The 18,530-nt window shown below is 47.3% G+C and overlaps 1 protein-coding gene across 11 annotated transcripts in view; it reads left to right on the forward strand.

The window, feature by feature from the left end:
• Cep68 (centrosomal protein 68) overlaps window positions 1-18,530 on the forward strand; it is a 22,508-nt gene continuing 3,978 nt past the window's right edge. Inside the window, exons 1-8 of one of the 11 annotated variants that reach the window (XM_076938084.1) lie at window positions 1-144; window positions 6,460-6,635; window positions 8,171-9,616; window positions 10,235-10,357; window positions 12,743-12,839; window positions 14,108-14,185; window positions 15,653-15,739; window positions 18,003-18,144. In XM_076938084.1, the coding sequence (XP_076794199.1) occupies window positions 6,501-6,635; window positions 8,171-9,616; window positions 10,235-10,357; window positions 12,743-12,839; window positions 14,108-14,185; window positions 15,653-15,735 (1,962 nt within the window). In that variant the 5' untranslated portion in view covers window positions 1-144; window positions 6,460-6,500 and the 3' untranslated portion in view covers window positions 15,736-15,739; window positions 18,003-18,144. Of the gene's footprint in view, window positions 145-3,866; window positions 4,003-6,459; window positions 6,636-8,170; window positions 9,617-10,234; window positions 10,358-12,742; window positions 12,840-14,107; window positions 15,161-15,652; window positions 15,740-17,994; window positions 18,169-18,530 lie in introns of those variants that run through there. The other 10 variants (XM_076938083.1, XM_076938087.1, XM_034509121.2 and 7 more) reach the window with 10 other exon arrangements.

Consider the following 18,530-nt stretch of genomic DNA (forward strand, 5'->3'; position numbering starts at 1 on the left):
GAGAAGCGGCACGGGCGGAGGGCGTGGCGGGCGCTCGGCCCTCCCTCCGCAGGAGTGCGGGTGCCCGCCGAGGCCAGTCGTCGCCGCCTGGGACCCTGGCCCAGCTACCCGAGCTGCTCCGGACGTGCGGCGGTGCGGAGTAAGGTAAAAAAAAAAAAAAAAAAAAATGCTGTGGCCGGCGCGAGTGTCGCGGCGCCGAGACCGGGCATTCCCCGCGTGCCTGGGGCTCCGCGTGGGGGGACCCTGTGGGAGGCCCGCGGCCCGGAGGGCACAAAGGCTGGCCGCGGCGGGGGCGCCTCGCGCCTTCGCCTCCATCTTGTGGACCGTGCGGGGCGGAGGCGAGCGGAGGGACAGGCTGGGACAGGCTGTGGCGGGCGGGAGCGGCCTGCAAAGCGCTTGGGGCCGCACCTCTGGCAGCCATGCAGCTGTGCGCGCGTCGACCTTGGTCGCGGGGAATCGGGGAGTCACAGCCGCTCGCGTCCAGGAGGCCGCTGCTTCCCTGGCCCAGTGAACGCATCCCAGGAGGAAAGCAGAGCGGCTCACTTTTTATCTCTTAAGATCTACCCTTGTCATCTGTCACCTGTTAGCCAGTCTCAGCAGCCCGGGGGCACATGCCCCAAACTTAGTAATTTTATAATTACCACGTTTTGCTCAGTGCGTTCCTTATTATTTGGGGGGGAAAAAAAGCGAAAAACTGACAGTGCCCGAGCAGACCTCACTGGGAATTAATTGATAGGGTCCAAGACACGGAAAGAGGTAGTCTTGCTATACAGCTTGCGGCACTTTGGGGGTTGGGCTTGGTTAAAATACAAGCCACTACTCATCTTGTTCTCTCCAACAGACTGGGTTAAATTCTGGATCACTTAGGAATAATGAGTATAAGGAACCCAGCTTCACATCGTCACGGAAGATTTTTAAAAGTTTTTCCCTACCCCCACAACTGAAAAACATACCCTTCTCTAGGCAGCCTTTATGGGCCTCTGTTGGCACTGAAGTGGCTTCCCCATCCCCTAACAGGATGAAAGGTCTGTAGAGGAAGGAAACCAAAAGAAAACAAGAACAAGTGAAGCCAAAAGTTGAGAAAACCGGAATCTTTAAAAGCCTTTAAGTTGTTGGATTATTTTTACAGGTTAGGGAAGCAGCTGGGCTCTCTGAATCGGGTCAGATTTAAGTCCCTTCCATACTACTAATTAAGGATAAGTTCACTTCTCTGTGCCTTACTTTTCTCATCTATAAAATGGAATTTAGGCCCAAACACGATGAGGGAAAAAAAACAAACCATGGGTAGGTAGAGTAATAGTGCCAATTCCATGGATTATAAAATACTGATATAAAATGCCTAAGATAAAAAGAGGTACTTGAGAAGACCTTACCAGAGTGCTCAGGAGAGAGAAGCAGGTGGATCACTGAGACTGAGGCCAGCCTGGCCTGCATAGTGTGTCCAGGAGAGCCAGAGCTATATAACACAGAGACCTGTCTCAAAATGCCCCCCATTCACCCACCCAAGTACCAGTACCAAACATCTGTATAATTCTTGCTTCTTTGTGTTCTCTGTCCATTCGATCTTGAGGCCATCCCTCAAGCCTTTCATGATTGTTTCTGTGACCTGGAAAAGTTTATGCTTTTAAAGTCCTTACCCTGTTGTGGCAGGAAGAGGCTCTGAAAGTATGTACCAGGCCCCGGCCCACCACTGCCTACCCCTATGTCAGGGCAGCGCCAGCACACCACCACCATCCACCCGTGGCCACTAGGACCACAAGATGGAAACTTTTTTAATTTAATTTTTTGTACATTTCATATGGGGGCTGGAGAGATGGCTTAGCAGTTACATGCACTGGCTACTGTTCTTCTAGAGGACCCAGGTTCAGTTCCTGACACCCACATGGCCTCTACAATAATCTGCAACTCCAGTCCCGGGAACCCACCCGTCTTCTGGCTTCTGTACGTATAGCATACATGTGCACAGACATACATCCAAGCAAAATACTCATACATATAAAACAAAGATAAAACCTCTAAAATAATTCTAAAAAGGAAAATTTTCATATGTGTATGCAGTGTCTGTTGATCGTATCCATTCCCTCACTACAGCTCCCCTCAGGAATCCCCGTCACGTGAAGCAATTATTCTCTGTGGAGGTCAGTGGCAGCACGCGTGCACGTGAGGGGATGAGACCGTTTGTGAGAGCGTTCTCTCCTTTCTTGGGGTCTCCTTTGCTAATAAAATCTGTGACTACAGTTTTCCTGATAGCCACCTTGCATGTAGCTAGCCTCAGGGCCATCCCAAGCCTGTCTTCTCTTTTGTCATTAATGGATTTAACTCTCTCCTGTTTCCATCCTGCCTAGCCTGGCCTCCACTGTGATGCTTGCTCCCAGAAGCCTTGAAGCCACATGCCCTACTGAGCTCCGTCTTCCTACTCACTCCTCTCTTTCTTGCTTACTAGACACGATCTGCCGCTGGCTATTTATGGCATCTCTGTACCTGCGAGTCCTGTGAAGTTTCATTGTTGAGGCCCCAAACTGAAAGGGGCATCCTTGCCAGTAAATGTGGCTGTCAGTGGCCATGGGTACAAGGACAGCACTTGTCAGAATAGAAATGTTGACCGTTGAGATAGATGCATTTGTTCCCAAAGCAGGTGCTACTTGAAGAGTCATGCAGGGTAATTTTTTGTTGTTTGGAGATTTGCTCCTTGATGAATCATTCGTCTATTTGAATGCGTTAGACACAAGTAAAGGTGTCCCTTCCCCCACTTGCCAGTGCTGTCCCATTTGCTCTAAACAGGAATGTGTGGGAAGAAGCCAGGCAGCTGGGACAAGCTTGCTTGAGGGTGACTCAACAGATACCAGGAAAGGTCAGGTTTCCTGGTGTTAACGTACACACAGTGCTGAACATGGTTTACAATGGGACAAGAGAAGCCACTTGATCACGTCTAGTGATAGCTGATGGATCACGTGACCTTTGCAGGTTCTGAGAACTAACTGAGAGGTTTCATAGTGAGTTTCTGGTGCCCTGGAAGATGCTAAAGCATAGGTAGTCCCTTGGTTAGCAGTTCTGTGTTCAGGCCTTTCTCAGGAAAAGGGGCAGATTGCATTGTTTATTTTCTATGCTGGCAATGGCTAAGATCATGGTCTATTTGTAAAGGCAAGCTGCATGTGTGGACTGAGGCCTACTCAAGAGAGGCTGTACAAGCATCTGGAAAGGCAGGGCCACCCAAGCCCTTTGGAACCCAAAGTATTCCATTATGGGTCCCAGATGCCAGCTCCCATGGAGCTGCAAGAGTTGGTGTTTGCTCTCCTGTGTTTGGTCTTGCTTTGATCTTATTCCTCGCTATCACCCCATTTTTCCCTTTGGGAATGTATATCCTAAACTATTTTATACTGGAAGTATGTAACTTTGTTTTTTGATTGTACAGTAGCTTACAGATCAGAGATTTACCGAGTTTCAGAAGAGACTTGGTGGTGGCTATACTTTTTTATATACGTATCATTGTTTTGCCTGTATGTATGTCTATGTACCACATGCGTGTCTGATGCCTAAGGAGGCCAAAGTAGACAATCAGATCCCTAGAACTGGGGTTTCAGATGGTTGTGAGCTATGATATAGATGCTGGGAATCAAACCTGGGTCCTCTGGTAAAGTAGTCAGTGTTCATCACCTGAGAGCTGTCTTTCCAGCCCCCAGCAGTTACATGTCTAAACAATATTGGATCTGTTAAAGTGTGATTTTTTTTTTTTTTTTTATGTTGGACTGAACGTATTTAGCATTATAAAATGACCATGAACCTATTGATTTAGTGGATCTGGCTGGTGATGCAGGTATCTTTTTCTTCTTCGATCCCCTATGTGTGTCCGTCCTGGCTGGATGTAGAGGGCAGAAAGGCCTGTGCACACAGATAAACACTGGAGAAGGCAGGAGAGTTAGACACTCTGCTTACCTCTTCGATGGACTGAGGTGTGTAGCTGCTCTTCCTAGAATGCCAGGGATGATGGAGTTTTACAAACTGGTGAGCCCTTTCTGTTCTTCCAGGACTTGTACTTATATTTTTACTCCCAGACCCTTTTCCCTAAATCTTGAACATTGCTTTTTGCCCATAAAACCCATTCTTATGAGAGATGTCACTTGTGCATTACAACAGCCTAAGTGACTTCAGTGTTATCTTAGGGCCAGGCCGATCCTGACACACATAGGCGGTATGTTTACCTCAGTCATTCTCCCGAGACCCTCATCCTCAGCACTGTTTCTATGTCGACAAGAACCCATCTCACGGATGAAGCCATATGTTCTTTGTAAAGGGCTTCAGTGTGTGACTTCCTTAGGTTGTGTTGAACTCAGGGGGCTGAAGTTAATTGTTATAAGAAAACTTTTTTCCAAAATTGCGCTGTGCTTAAATATGACTAAAGTAGAATGATGTGGTCCAGACTCTAGAAGTTCTGGTCCAATGCCGGTTACAATAAAACTGTGCAAGTCATTCATTCTAATCTCACCCTTCCTGGTCATTTTTTTCCCCTGCTTGCTGTAAAGCCTGCAGGGGAATCACCACAGTTGAAGAGAATGACTTTCCTTAACAGAGTACTGGTCATTAATCAAGGCTGTTCTAGGAGCTATGCTGCCCTTAGATCTCCGGATGGGTTCTAAGATTTTAGGTTCAATCCCTAGCACTGTTTTTGGGGGGGGTTTCTTTTGAGGAGGGCGTTGTTTGTTTTGTTTGGGGGTGGGGAGAGACACAGTTTTGAATGGTATGTCTTGCCCTGTTCAGCACTTTTAAAGTATATGTGTGGGCAAACACTTGTGTTTGTATATGTATCATGTGATAGCAGTCACACAAAAACTAACCAATACTGCTTGCCTGTGTTTGTGGTAAATGCCTGGTTTATTATCTGAAAGGTTGGGCGCTGGTTCTAACAGAAAGCAGGGGGATCTAATTAGTCCTGAAGGATCTGGTGCTTACTAGAGTGAGCTGGTTGCATTTAAAGTATATGCTTTTCTCAGAAGTCATGTCAGAATGGCCTAAGCCCCATGTGCCCAGTCAAGGGGGAGCAGGAATTTCATATTCTACCTGAGTTGCATTTCCTGGTGTGAAAGCAAAACAGGATGAGCATGAGGGGGCCACTCCTGCCCACCTTTCTGCTTCTGGTCTCTGAAAAAAAAAGTAAGACTGTTCCTGTCTAGATTATAGTCTTGAGGTTAGTCCCAGTGCAGGTGACTGTACACACTTAGGTGCTTACTGTTCCCTTGTCCCCACTTCCATGTCCTTCATGTTAGAACTCCTCCTGTGCTCCCACCGGTGCTGGGAGGAGCACTGCTGGCCTGTGTAGGCCAGCCTTGTTCCCTCTGTTGTCTGGAGCTCTTGTTCTGTAGATCCCGATGATTCTTTTTTTTTTTTCCCTCCCCCAGCTCCTCCCTCACCAGTCTGCCTGAGTTGCTCTGCTTTCTCACATGAGTTCACCCAGTTATCACCCAGCTTTCTATGGCTTCCTGGGGCTACCAGGGTCAGAATACACGAAGGCAGCCTGAAAGGGGGTGCTAATCTGTTTCTGATCATTGAATGAGAAGCCCCATCTGGTCCATAGTCTGGTTGTCTCCTCCTACCAAAAATAGTCAGAAGCATCCTCCTGAGCCCAGTAAAGGTCTAGGCATATGTCAACTTGCTATCCTCTGGGGAAGAAAGGACAGAACCAGACTCAGGCTGCTTGCTAACCAACAAGCCATTGGCTGAAGAGAACCACTATGGGGCTGTGCCTGGCAAAGACAAGCTGGACATCTTAATGAGGTTGGGGTAAAGAGGTGACGACACACACAGGGACCAAGTGTTTTCTCTGAACTGCATCTGTAGAGCTGCACACTGAAGCAAGGCCTCACCGTTAACTCTCTGTTCCATTCACCTGAGCTCAGCCACCTCTCCAGTCTATTCATATGTGATGTCCAAAACAGCACATGGGAAACTAACCAGTGAAGAGCAGCCCTACGACACAGTGATCTGTTCTGAGGTGTGCAGGACTGAAAAGCATCTCATGAGCAGACAGAGTCGGAAGTGTCTTAGTCACACACCTCCACCTGTGGGAAGGCATCCATTAGCCTGCGCTACCTTCTCTGTATGCTTCCAGCAAGGAAGATGGCCTTGGGATGTGGGTCTTCCTCCCAGATCAGCTGGCTCATACTATGTTTTTTTTTTCTTCTGTTGCTTTGTTTTTTGACCCTATGCAGCTCAGGCTGGCCAAGTGTTTTGCTTGGTCATGCCTGTACTGACTCTTGGGAGACAATTCACAATGACAGAGGACAAAGTCATACTTGGGCATTCCCTTTGAAAGGGTCTAGGGCTGAGGAAGAGCCAGACTTTGGTATTTGGACATGGAAATGGTCACCGTTCCTTTGGCCAGAAAAGAGTGTCTTCACTTAAAATCAGAATTTTGATGCACACACCAAGAAAATCTAATTTTCTCTTTTCTTCCCTGGTTTGTAGGTTCCTGAAGACTTTAAAGGAAACCTAAAAGGGGCGGCTCAATGGCCCTGGGTGAAGATGAGGCTGAGGCAGAAGTATCTGTCAACACAAAGGGCCCATCCTGTGGCAGATGGGACTCTGGGAAGCTGCTGCCCCCAGGGCTTGAACCAGAGCAGCCCCTACATCTAGAAGTAGAGGTAGGGCCACTGTGGAGGGCTGAGGCTGACCCTGGCTGCATCTCTGGAGTTTTCTTGTCACAGACCCACAGTGCTAGCAAAGAAGCAGTAGCAGATGGGTCTAAGCCTCCCCCTCAGTGGCCCACTTCCTTCTGCCAGTGTGAGCACTGGAGAGCTTTTAAGCCGAGTAAGCATGAAGGGAGCTGAGGCTGGAGCTGAGCTGGGGCTGTTGTTTGGGGCTGTCCGTTTCCTCGACTGTTACCCTCTGTCCCAGTCACCATAAGGTGGGAGCTGTGTGATCCAGGAATTAGTTGTTTTACAGTGTCTCTTGGAGAGCTGGATCTTGAAGTTGGCAGAGGGTTCTATGTGGTTATCTCCTGTTCCCAAAGAGTTACTGAGGAGCTCTTAAGGACAGTGACAGGTTCTTCAGGAGCCCACTGTCAAGAGGACTAGGATCAGGGGGTCTCTTAACAAGGGAACCCCTCCCCCATCCTGCTTCTGATTTAGTGATCTGAAAACATCTAGGGGACCCTAGGAAGACTTAGTAGAGTCTGGCTGTGGGTTCCCAGACCAAATCCTCTTGGACTGGTCAGAACCTGAAGCTCCTTTCATGGATAGCAGTGTCTGTGTCTGACCTCCATGGCTATGAAGGGCAAGGCAGCGTCCTTTCTAGTGAAAACCATGTGGGGCAAGGACTCTTCCCCTCCCCCCACCCCCGTTCTAAGGCCAATGCAAGGCTCTGAATCTTTAAAGCACCTGTAGTGGGAGAGAGATCTGCTCCTTCTGGCACTGGAAACCTATTATGTTCAGCCTACCACAGCCCAGGAACAGCTAGGATTTGAACATCGTGGCTGCTTGTTCTCTTCTTGGAGCCCCATCCTGTGAGAAGGCTGTAAGCATGACTTGGAGAAAATGAGAGAATAGTACCTGGGGTCCTTACAGAAGGTGGTAGAAATAGTTCATTAACATTAGGTCAGTCTGGTTCTGAAGTCCTTATGTTAGTTACCCTGTCTTCCTCTGTGGTGAGTTACTTACTGAAGATTAAAAATCCAGGGTCTGGTTTTGCTGAGGCAACCATTTTGCCAGAGTGTACAGGTGCATGAACTGAACAGGGTGCACCCCCCACCCCGCGGTTAATGGTGACTGAGAGATTGTTCCACCTGCCGTGACCCATAGTCAAAGAAGAGGCATTGCTTTCTAGCTTCTGCATGCAGAAGTCTTGAGTTCTCCACAAAGTGAATAAATAACTTTTGAAAAGATGGTTAGGGCTTAGTTGCAGGAGACTTCTCAAGCCAGGGTGAGTCTTGGAACTAACCACTAGCAGCGGGCACCTTGAGATCTTCCCTGAATACTGCAGGGCACACGGCAAATCTCTTTCCACCTTCCTTGTCTTTTCCTTTGCTTAGTGTACTAAGCAGAATGATCCTTAGACCAACTTTGTTTTCATTGATATTCTTCCCGACCCTCCTCCCTTAATCTTGTGAAGAAAACTCTTCTTTAAAAACAAGAAGTCTGCTCATTTTCATCACAGTGCCCTTTCCCCCTTGTTATTGTAGATGGAGGAAAACAAGCTTCCTGCCTCCCAGGACCTACTTCCCACTGTTAAAGTCCTTGGAACTATAACTGTTTGCTCAGGACACGAGGCCAACAGTGAAGACCTGCAGTCCGCAGTTGATCCATCTCAGGTGTTGGGCCTCCCTCTCCTGTCACAGTGGAAGTCCGTGGTGAGCCCAGGAGCTCCTCAGCTCTCCAGCAGAAGCATCTCTGCCCCCTCGCTGGGCAGCAGTCTCCAGGATCACCAAGAGAAGGCAGAACCTCAGGGTGGCTCCTTAGCCAACGTCTCCTCTCAGGAGTTGACTGTACCCCAGACAGCCCACTCTGTGGTGGGGACAGGGCCTCAGCTCCAGTGGTCGACACAGCCTGTGGCCTCTGGCAGTGATGCTACAGGCCTGGGTAAAAGACACCTCTCCTTTCAGGCAGAATACTGGGCCTGTGTGCTGCCGAATTCTCTGCCTCCCTCCCCTAACCGCCACTCCCCACTCTGGAACCCAAATAAAGAGTACGAAGATCTGCTTGACTACACTTACCCACTGAGGCCTGGGCCTCAGCTCCCAAAGCAACTGGAAAGTCATGTGCTGGCTGACCCTGTCATGCAGGACTCGGGTGTAGATCTGGATAGTTTCTCTGTTTCCCCAGCAAGTACTCTCAAGTCACCCACTAATGTCTCCCACAATTGCTCATCAGCGGAAGCACCTACTCTGCCATATTCTGGAGCCAGAGAGCCATGTTTTAAGCGCTGGCCCTTGGGAGTATCCCAGAAACAGGGTGGCACAAGCTTGGCATCCTGGAAGCAGCTTGCATCGACCCCTAGAGCCCCAGGCACTGAAGATGTTTCTTGGGAGAACAGAGAGGCAGCCCTGAGGGGCATAGCAGAGGACTGCCCTGTAGGTAAGAGCCTCAGTGCGGGCTCTCCCCGACTGAAGACGGAGGAGAAAGGCAGACAGAATGTTGGCTGTTCGGCCTGTGTGAAGCCTGGATGGCCATCAGAAGAGGAGGTGGGAAGTGATGAGGAGTACCTTGCTCTGCCCACGAGGCTGACTCAGGTCTCTAGTTTGGTGTCCTACTCAGGTTCCAGGCCCACCTTTGTGAACCTACCCACTGGGACTGCTGAGGAACACAGTTCACTGCAAGTCTCAGACAGTGATGAGCCAGCTTCCCCCACACTGGACTCCAGCCAAAGGCAGCATCCTTCTGGTACTACCTTTCAAGGGCCTGTGGGCCAGAACCCCTGCTTCAGGCATTCTATGCAGCCCCAGGACTCTAGAGCCAGAAGTGGTCTGATGAGCAGCCAGACGCTGGGGGTCTCTTCAGAACAGCTGAAAACTCACCCCTCCTCAGAAGCCGTGTCAGACAGGTGGCTGTTCTCAGAGCCAGTGAGTGGAGAGAAGCTTCCCAGGAAAACAGAAGAGCCGGAGAAAGCTTCTCTAGTACAGTGTGTGCAGGTAAAAATGTTCATGGAGAAGCTTCTGGAAGAAGTGATCTTTCCCCAGCCACCAACAGCATGACTCAGCACCCTCAACATACATGACCCCAGATTATAGGTATCATTCTCCTTTAATGCTGCAAGAAAATGGCAGGGGAATGAGGTAATGTGCAGCAGTGCCGTGTGCTTCGGTAGACGCTGATCCATTGCTCACTGGAGCTCAGGTAGTTTTGATTTACTCATTCCGCATGCATCTGCTTTTCTGCATACAAAGGTTAGTGGTTGGTAACGGTCCTTGTTCTTGGTAGTTCTGTTCTCACCTCCAGAACTGCATTCTGAGCCTGGTTCTGATATCACATCTGGCTGAGACACAACCATGTATGGCATTCATTATCCTGACAAAGGAAAATCTGGAGTCCTGGGGTAGAGGTGGAGACAAATGACCATATGAAAGAAAACTCTAGAAAGTGTGTGTGCTAAAATGCTGGTGTTTTTAGCCTTCAGACAAGGTAAATAGCGGCTCAGTCAGATGTACCAAGTAGACTTCTTTTGTTTTACTGGGCCCTGAACATGCCTGAAGTAGGCAGACTTCATCACTGAGCTCAGTCCAGCCCACCAATTGTTCTTGTCTCCACAGACATTTTGCTGTCAGCTGGAAGAGCTGATCTGCTGGTTGTATAATGTCACAGATGTTGCTGACCTCAGTGTTGCACCCAGGGCCAGCCTTACAGGTCTCAAGTCTTCTCTGCAGCTGTACCGGGTAATATGTAGTCCTGGCTTGTTCCCCACAGGGATGAGAGTTAAATCACTTTTACAAAATAAAATCTCAAGTAACTGGAACTTTGTAGCTCAGTTGACTGTTTTATCTGATAAATCTACTTAAGATTTCAAGCTCTCAGTGCTGACACTGTAAAGTAGGAGGTGACTTGTGAGGTAAGAGGATAATTAGATTCTCTGGAACCAAAATGCTTTAGAGGTGTTTGCATGGGGTTCTGGCAGATATTTCAGGGTTAGAATCCTAGGCTTTGATTTACAGACACTAATCAAGTATGACAATTAGTTAACGTGCACCACAGCTATGCAGTGACACAGAACATACCAACCTCATCGAAAGTTCTTTTGGACTAGATTGGTGTTGATGGAGCTGAACTGAAACTGTCCCGGATCCAGACACAGACAAGGCGATGTGATAGGACACATTTGTGCCACATTTACCCCAAAATCCGACATCGCTTGTGCCTGTGTTTGGGACTTCGGGATTTAGTTCTGCCTTTTTGTTACTAAGGTCTGTTATTCACACCTGTCAATTTTAGTTCACTTGATAGTAGATTAAAAGTATATTGAATGGGAGTGGTGGCACATGCCTTTAGTCCCAGCACTTGAGAGGCAGAGACAGGCAGATTCCCGAGTTCGAGGCCAGCCTGGTCTACAGAGTGAGTTCCAGGACAGCCAGGGCTACACAGAGAAACCCTGTCTCGAAAAACCAAAAAAAAAAAGGATATTGAATTGGAGGCTAAGTCAGTTCTGCTACCTCAGTTAACCTTGATTGACTTTGATCACATGTTGGTGGGTAGTGTTTGTAGCCCAGGCCTGCTGCTAGTCTGGAGGGAAGGGAGGAACACAGATCTTTAGAACCTAACCCTCCACGCAGCAGAGGATGAGATTGATGTCTGCAGCTTACTCAGTTTACTACCAGGTCGACTCAGCATTCTGAGAACCATGTCTCATCTGGACGGGAAGGCCTTTGTTTTCTGTCCTGGAATCAACTAAAATCTAGCCTGGGCTAGCCAGCTGTCCCAGCCTGGTAGGAATGCAGTTAGATATAGTGTAGAGATACAAACTTGAGGAAGGCTGAATCTGAAGGTTCCCTCTGTTCAAACACACTGTGCCTGTGTACATGGAGAGTGCCCGGGGAGGCCCGGGGAGAGGAATTGCTCTATCTGACTTATCTTAGTAGCTTTTCCTCGCCTAGCTGAACAAGTCAGATAGACTTAGAACATTCTCCATTTTAGCCCTCATAACACCCTCTGACTCAACTTCCAGACTAGCCAGTCTTGCATTGTAGGTAGCTTAGATAGCTAGGATCTGAGCCAGGAGTTGCTCCTGCATATTGATCCAGCTTAGGCCTGTGTGTACACAGCTGCGTCAGTGAGAGGGCTCTGAGGACACTTTCCTCAATGCTACACGACTCTCAGTGCTCGAGCTGGCATTCATCCCCTCCCTCCTATCCTGGAATGTCATCTCAATGCAGCCGGGACGAGGCAGCGTCTAAACTGCTGAGCACAGGAGAATAAAGGACAGAAAAACAAATGCAAGAATAAAATGAGCACCTTCAAAATACTAACCAGTGATATCTGTCCCATGTCATGGGTTCAATTTTATACAGTTCTTAGTAGCTAAAGGAATTTTTTTTTTAATTGCTATAGCTGACAGTGGTGGCCCTTGCCTTTAATCTCAGCACTGAGGAAACAGGCAAGTATAGCTCTATGAGTTTGTGGCCAGCCCAGTCTACGCAGTGAGTTCAAGGATAGCCTGGACTGTATAACGAGACCCTATCTTTAAGGAAAATGAGAATAAGAATCAAGGGCTTGTAACTGGGAGGGGAAATCTGCTTGGATGAGCTCTTGAGAAAATAGCAACTACTCTGACCATGGTGTGGCATGGAGGTCAAGAGGGGTCAGAGAGAGGTCCCAGCTCTGCATGGTCAGTGCAGTGGCAAACTGCTGCTGTAGTGCTTTTACCTACCACGTTCATTTTAAGGGGGTGGTTTATGTTGTCAACCCCATACCTCTGAATTACAGAACACCATCAATAGGATACAAAATGGAATCATCTATGTGAGACAGCCTCTTCTGGGGAAAATTTTCTGTTAAGCTGGGCTTGACGGTGCAGGTTCATAATCCTACCACTAGGGGGAAGTAAAGAGCCTGTCTGTAAGACCAACCTGTCTCAGAAAACAAACAAAAACAGTGACTGTATGCTATAGGCTCACAGAAGCTGACACTAGTAGACCACTGAGGGATTCTTGAATGCATGTCACCAGTCTTCCATGTTAGAGAGGTCTAGTGTGACCCAATGGTACAGTGTTCATCTTAACGACTAACAGGCAGTAGTATTAAAGCTTTTCTTTTCCTGATGTCTTAAGCAATTTAAGAAAGATGTAGACGAGCACCGCCCCCTGACAGAGAGCGTCTTGGAGAAGGGGGAGATTCTGCTTCAGTGCCTGTTGGATAACACCCCAGGTGGGTAACAGAGCAACTTTGTTTGGGTATGTTTATATACACATAGTTTACTTACCTATGGGTCCAGTGTGACACCATCACCATGACCTCACCACCACCATTTTACTAGCCATTTTAACTGGTTATGAATCACTAAAGTCTTTCCCTCATGATTAATAATACTGAGTATTCTTCATAGACTAATACCAGCTCCTGAAGTATCTACATCATTCATCCATTTGGTAGTCAGGTGACTATTAACACTGGTAGTTGCTTTGTTTCATTTCTTATTGCTGGGGGAGCCAAGAGCTCACTATATAGGCCAGGTTGGCCTTGAATCTGTAAGGATTCTGCCCATGCCCGAGTCCTGGGATTACAGGCTTGAGCCACCATAGCTGCAATCTGATTTTGTGAGACAGTCTCCTAGCTCCTGGTAGCCTTGTGTGTGTTTATTTGAATCCCTGTATATTTTATGTGGGTTCTAGAGGTCAAAGCCAAGTCATCAGACTTGGCAGCAACACCTTTGAGACCTACTGTGCTGGCCCTATAATGTCTTATGTTTGTTTTGAGACAGGGTTTCACTATATAATAGCCCTGTCTTAGAACTCACCAGGCTGGCCTTAAACTCACAGAGATCCGCCTGCCTCTGCCTCCCACGTGCTGGAATTAGAGGCTATGCCACCATCCCCGATGCCTCCCCCCTTTTTTAAAAGATTTTATTTTTAAGTATGGATATACCTCTGGGAAGGCACATGCATGTGAGTACAGGCCCCCTTGGTGGCCAGGACATCAAATCCCTTAGAGCTACAGTGGGATGTAAGCAGTACAATTCGATGAACTCAGGTCCTCTGGAAGAACTGTATGTTATCCTATCAGTGAGACATCTCCAGCATCGTGCATGTCTGTCTATATTTGTTTGAGATGTTTTATTTTCAAATGTGTGCGTGTGTGTGTGTGTGCCTGAGTGTGTATGTGTACCACATGCATGCAAGAAAAGATTCATAACATCTAGGAGAATCCCAAAAAGAACACCTTCTGCCTCCCTTCCATCACTGTCCCCCGACCCATGATGGTAGAGTTACAGGCATAAAAGTAAGCCTATTACAAACCAGGGGCCAAGCCTACAAGAAATACATTCTTTTTAAGAAAATAATTTGTTTAATGTAGTATGTGAGGCTGCTTCACCTTGTTTGAGGCCAGGGCATAGGCATGCTGCCCCTGGCTGTTTCCCGATGCCTGCCATCTTGCTGAATAACCTTTTGTTTCTTCCGCTTTTTTTTTTCTTTAAGATTTATTTATTTATGTATACAGCATTCTGCCTGCAAGTATGCCTGCGAGCCAGAAGAGGGCACCAGATCTCATTACAGGTGATTATGAACTGCCATGTGGTCGCTGGGAATTAAACTCAGGACCTCTGGAAGAACAGCCATCGAGTGCTCTTAACCTTGGAGGCATTTCTGTAACCCCTTCCTTCAGCTTTTTTATATGGCTTCCAGGTATCTAGCTCTGTGAGGGCTGCATAGCAAGCCTCTGTGCCATCCTGCCAGCAATCCTCAAGAAATGATGTCTGAGTGTGACGTGTGCATGGCACAGGTGTAGAAACAAGAGGTCCACTTTTAAGAGCTGGTTCTCGGGCTGGAGAGATGGCTCAGTGGCTAAGAGCACTGACTGCTCTTCCAAAGGTCCTGAGTTCAATTCCCAGCAACACATGGTGGCTCACAACCATCTATAATGAAATCTGATGCCCTCTTCTGGTGTGTCTGAAGACAGTGACAGGACAAGTGTACTCACATACATAAAATAAAATATATATTTAAAAAAGAGCTGGTTCTCTCAAAATCAGACCCAGGAATCCAGAATTTGACCTAGCAGTCCTTAGTTGTGGCTAGGGTGGTCAATATAAGCCCTCAAATTTGCTATTTAGCTCGAGTGTAACTGGCAGGTTTCTCTACTTTAGGAAAGGGTTTCTGGCTATAGACAGTTATTGCTCAGCCTGCTACCTAGCACTCAGAGACCAGCCTGGAATCCTGTGTCAACAAAAAAGTTAACAGTCTGTTTTTCAGGAACAGAATGGTTAAAGAATTTGACTTATTAGGGGAATGAGTTGGGAACTGTATAGTCAGAATACATTAAATAAATTTCATATATGGATGGATGGATGGATGGATGGATGGATGGATGGATGGATGGATTTTGAAAATTAAGCAGGAGCTGGGCATGGCGATGCATGCCTTTGATCCCAGCACTCAGGAGACAGTTGGATCTGAATTCAAGGCTAGCCTGGTCTACAAAGTAAGTTCCAAAACAGCCAGGGCTGTTACACAGAGAACCTTGGGGACAGGGGTGGGGGGGGGGTGGACTGAACTGATAGGGGTCAGGGTTACAGTCACATACAAGCCAAACTCAAACCCATTTGCAGGATAATTTCTAAACTGAGCAAAATATGAGAATATTTCAAGAATATTTTTAACTGCTTGTTGCCAAGAACTGATGCCCATATGTAGCCTTAAAGCCTTAAATTGATTATTAGTAGCTACTAATGTCATGTAGTACTACACAGGTAGGTGCTGAAAGAATCCAGTTATGCCTGTTCCAGGGGGAGTATTTACATGGGAACTAAATGGCATAAACATGTCTATGATGAACCTTGTGAGAGGTGATGGCCAGGTGCCTACTGGAAAAGTTACAGAACAAGGTTTCTCAGGGTTGGTACCGCTGCCATATAGACCTATGTAGCTGTTTGTTGTGTAGAGGTGTTCCTGTGCATTGTAAGATGTTTTGCAGCACAGAAGCCCTCAGACCTCTGCAATGCTAACACCCTAAAACATTTCCAGGCAGTGCCAATTGTACCCTGGGAAGTGAACACATGGAGAGGTTTCAATGGAGAGCAACCACTAACAGGTCTCCAGCAGTGTGAACTGGTGAGCCATTTGCCTCCCCTGCTTCTCTGAGGGCCTGTTTTGAAACTCCTCCTATGTTCTCTGACAGGATTTTTAGGTGTTGCTTTGTGGCTAAGCCCTAATGGTTTTGTTTTTGTTGTTTTGTATATGAATGGTATGTGATTTATTTATGTGTGTGTGTGTGTGTGTGTGTGTCCGTCTGTCCGTCCGTCTGTCTGTCTGTGCCATCCCATGTGTGTGGAGGTGGTCAGGTGGTAACCTGTGTAGTTAGTTCTTTTCTACCCTTATACATTTTTTAAAGATTGAATTCAGGTTGCAAGCTTTTGTAGTAAATGCCTTAACTTGCTAAGCCATCAAACCAACCTCAAGTTTTAGGTTTTATATTGGGGCAGAAATTTGGTGTAGCAAACTATTGCTTCTGACTACACTGGCATTTACCAAACAAACTTAGCATGGGGCTAGAGAAACTTGCAGCTGTTAGAGCCTGAAGATACAGAGCCTGAGCAGAAAGAGCTCAGTATAGGCCTTCTCTTCACAGAGGCCATGTTTAATAGAAGGCTGCCTAAAGCTATTTTGACTTTCACTTTGAAATAAATCCATTACTACTTAAATGAGTAAGCCAACAAGAACACCCCACTTTGTCCTACTCTGAGAAGAGACTTAGGGGTCAGACTGGCCAGAAGAGGCTTTTGGTTTTCTTTGAGTCTCAGATACTAATCCAGACACCTTCAGATTGGTACTCTAACCACTCCCAGCCCTCTGCCTGGAATAATTGGAAAGCTTAGCAGTTTTGTTCAAGTTTCAAGTTAGTCTTTACATTTCGTACTTCCTCTTCCCAAAAGCCTTCTGTCAACACACACACCATTCCACACTGGTTCTTCAGAGCCTGCTCTCTTACTTGGCTCCAAGTGTAACTGCAAGAGTGTGACTGAGGCTTGCCCCTACTGCCAAGAGGCCCCTATGTCAGCACCCTGCCAAAGGAAGTTTGACCTAGTTACAGAAATATAGGCTGACATTTTGTTTTACACTCCACTGCTTATGAGTCATGTGACTGGGACTCATGGGAATTACACCAAATGAGGCCCCCATATGTATGTATACAATTAAAGCGAAAAAAAATAAAAAAACAGGAAAAAAAGGCTGGAGAGATGGCTCAGAGGTTAAGAGCATTGTCTGCCTTTCCAGAGGTCCTGAGTTCAATTCCCAGCAACCACATGGTGGCTCATAACCATCTACAATGAGATCTGGTGCCCTCTTCTGTCCTGCAGGTAGAACACTGTACACAATAAAGCTTAAGAAAAAGAAACCTGTTCTGTACCCCTTTTAGCCTTTCTTTCCGTGACCTGTTCATAGTTTCAAATAAAAAGCCCCAGAATTCCACTGACACAGGAAGACTGAACGCCACCCTGACAACATACCTCTGCCACCAGCTCCAGGCCAGCACTTTGCCCTGACGTGCCTTCCTAAAGGGACTCAACACACCCAGCCCGCTGCTCCTTCCCTTCCGGGCCCATCTAGTCCACATTGTGAGCAGAACAAAGACTTCCCCTTTCTCAGCCTCTGCTGGCAGATGTTGCTCTCTGGCAGGAAGCTAGGGAGCTTTTAACACAGCTGTTAGAGCACAGGAAGCAAGCAGCTTTTGTATTTGACAAAACAGCCAGCCATTTGTGAGTACTCTACCCCTAGCACCTCCCTCTTCTCCTTAGGAATGCAGGACTGAATCTTAGCCTATTCTCAAACCATTCCTCCTCCAGTTTGGTCACTGATCCTTCTTACCCCCCAAAGTCCACAAACTTCCCCAATACATAAGCCTCTGGAGCCTTTGGAACATCACTGTTTAAAAGAAGATTAGATGGGCTTGGGAGTGTGGCTCAGTTGGTAGTGTTTGCCTATCTTACGTAAAACCTTGGCTTCAGTCCCCAGAAAGGCATAAACACTACAGTAGTTTATGCAGTGTTATATACCTGTATCAAAAGTTCAAGGTCGCTGGGCAGTGGTGGCTCACACCTTTAATCCCAGCGCTTGGGAGGCAGAGGCAGGTGGATTTCTGAGTTTGAGGCCAGCCTGGTCTAGAGTGAGTTCCAGGACAGCCAGGGCTACACAGAGAAGAAACCCTAAGAAACCAAAAATAATAATAATAATAATAATAATTCAAGGTCATATCAGATAGTTAGGGGTCAGCCTGAGCTACATGAGACCCTGCTGGGGTAGGGAGAAGTCACTATTACAGTCTTATCTGAGCAAAATACCGTACCTTTTTATAACCTGACCATTAGTTTTAAAGGATGTCCTTGGAAGGATCGCAAAGCAGTCTGGTGAGCTGGAGAGCCGTGCAGATCATCTATATGACTCTATCTTAGCCTCTCTGGACATGCTGGCCGGCTGCACCCTTATCCCTGACAACAGGCCAACAGCAACAGAACAACACCCACATGAAGGGCTTTAGCTGAGTAAGTAGAGAAACCCAATCGAGAAGTTGTTGTTAATAAGGGCACAAGGCTGTCCTAGGCAATAATTAGTTCTTAGACACTTGGCTGGGGTAATACTCGTTGAAACAAATGTACTGAAGGAAGACTGCCCGTGGTACTGAAGGAGTCACTACCCTTGCCAGGAACCTGGGTCTTGCTATGGTAGAACTCACTTTGTTCCAGTATCTGTTTACATGTCTTGCTGAGCAGTGTCCCACATTCTCATACCTGTGTTCACTCTACCTCTGCTACTACCCACAGTCAGCAGCCGTCATCCTTACAGTGCTGCTGTCTCCAGTGTGGGGCTGTGACCAGACTCCCCGTCCTGTACTCGTCTCGCCCAT

This window comes from Arvicanthis niloticus, chromosome 7 (assembly GCF_011762505.2).
Source record: "Arvicanthis niloticus isolate mArvNil1 chromosome 7, mArvNil1.pat.X, whole genome shotgun sequence".
Lineage (NCBI taxonomy): Eukaryota > Metazoa > Chordata > Mammalia > Rodentia > Muridae > Arvicanthis > Arvicanthis niloticus.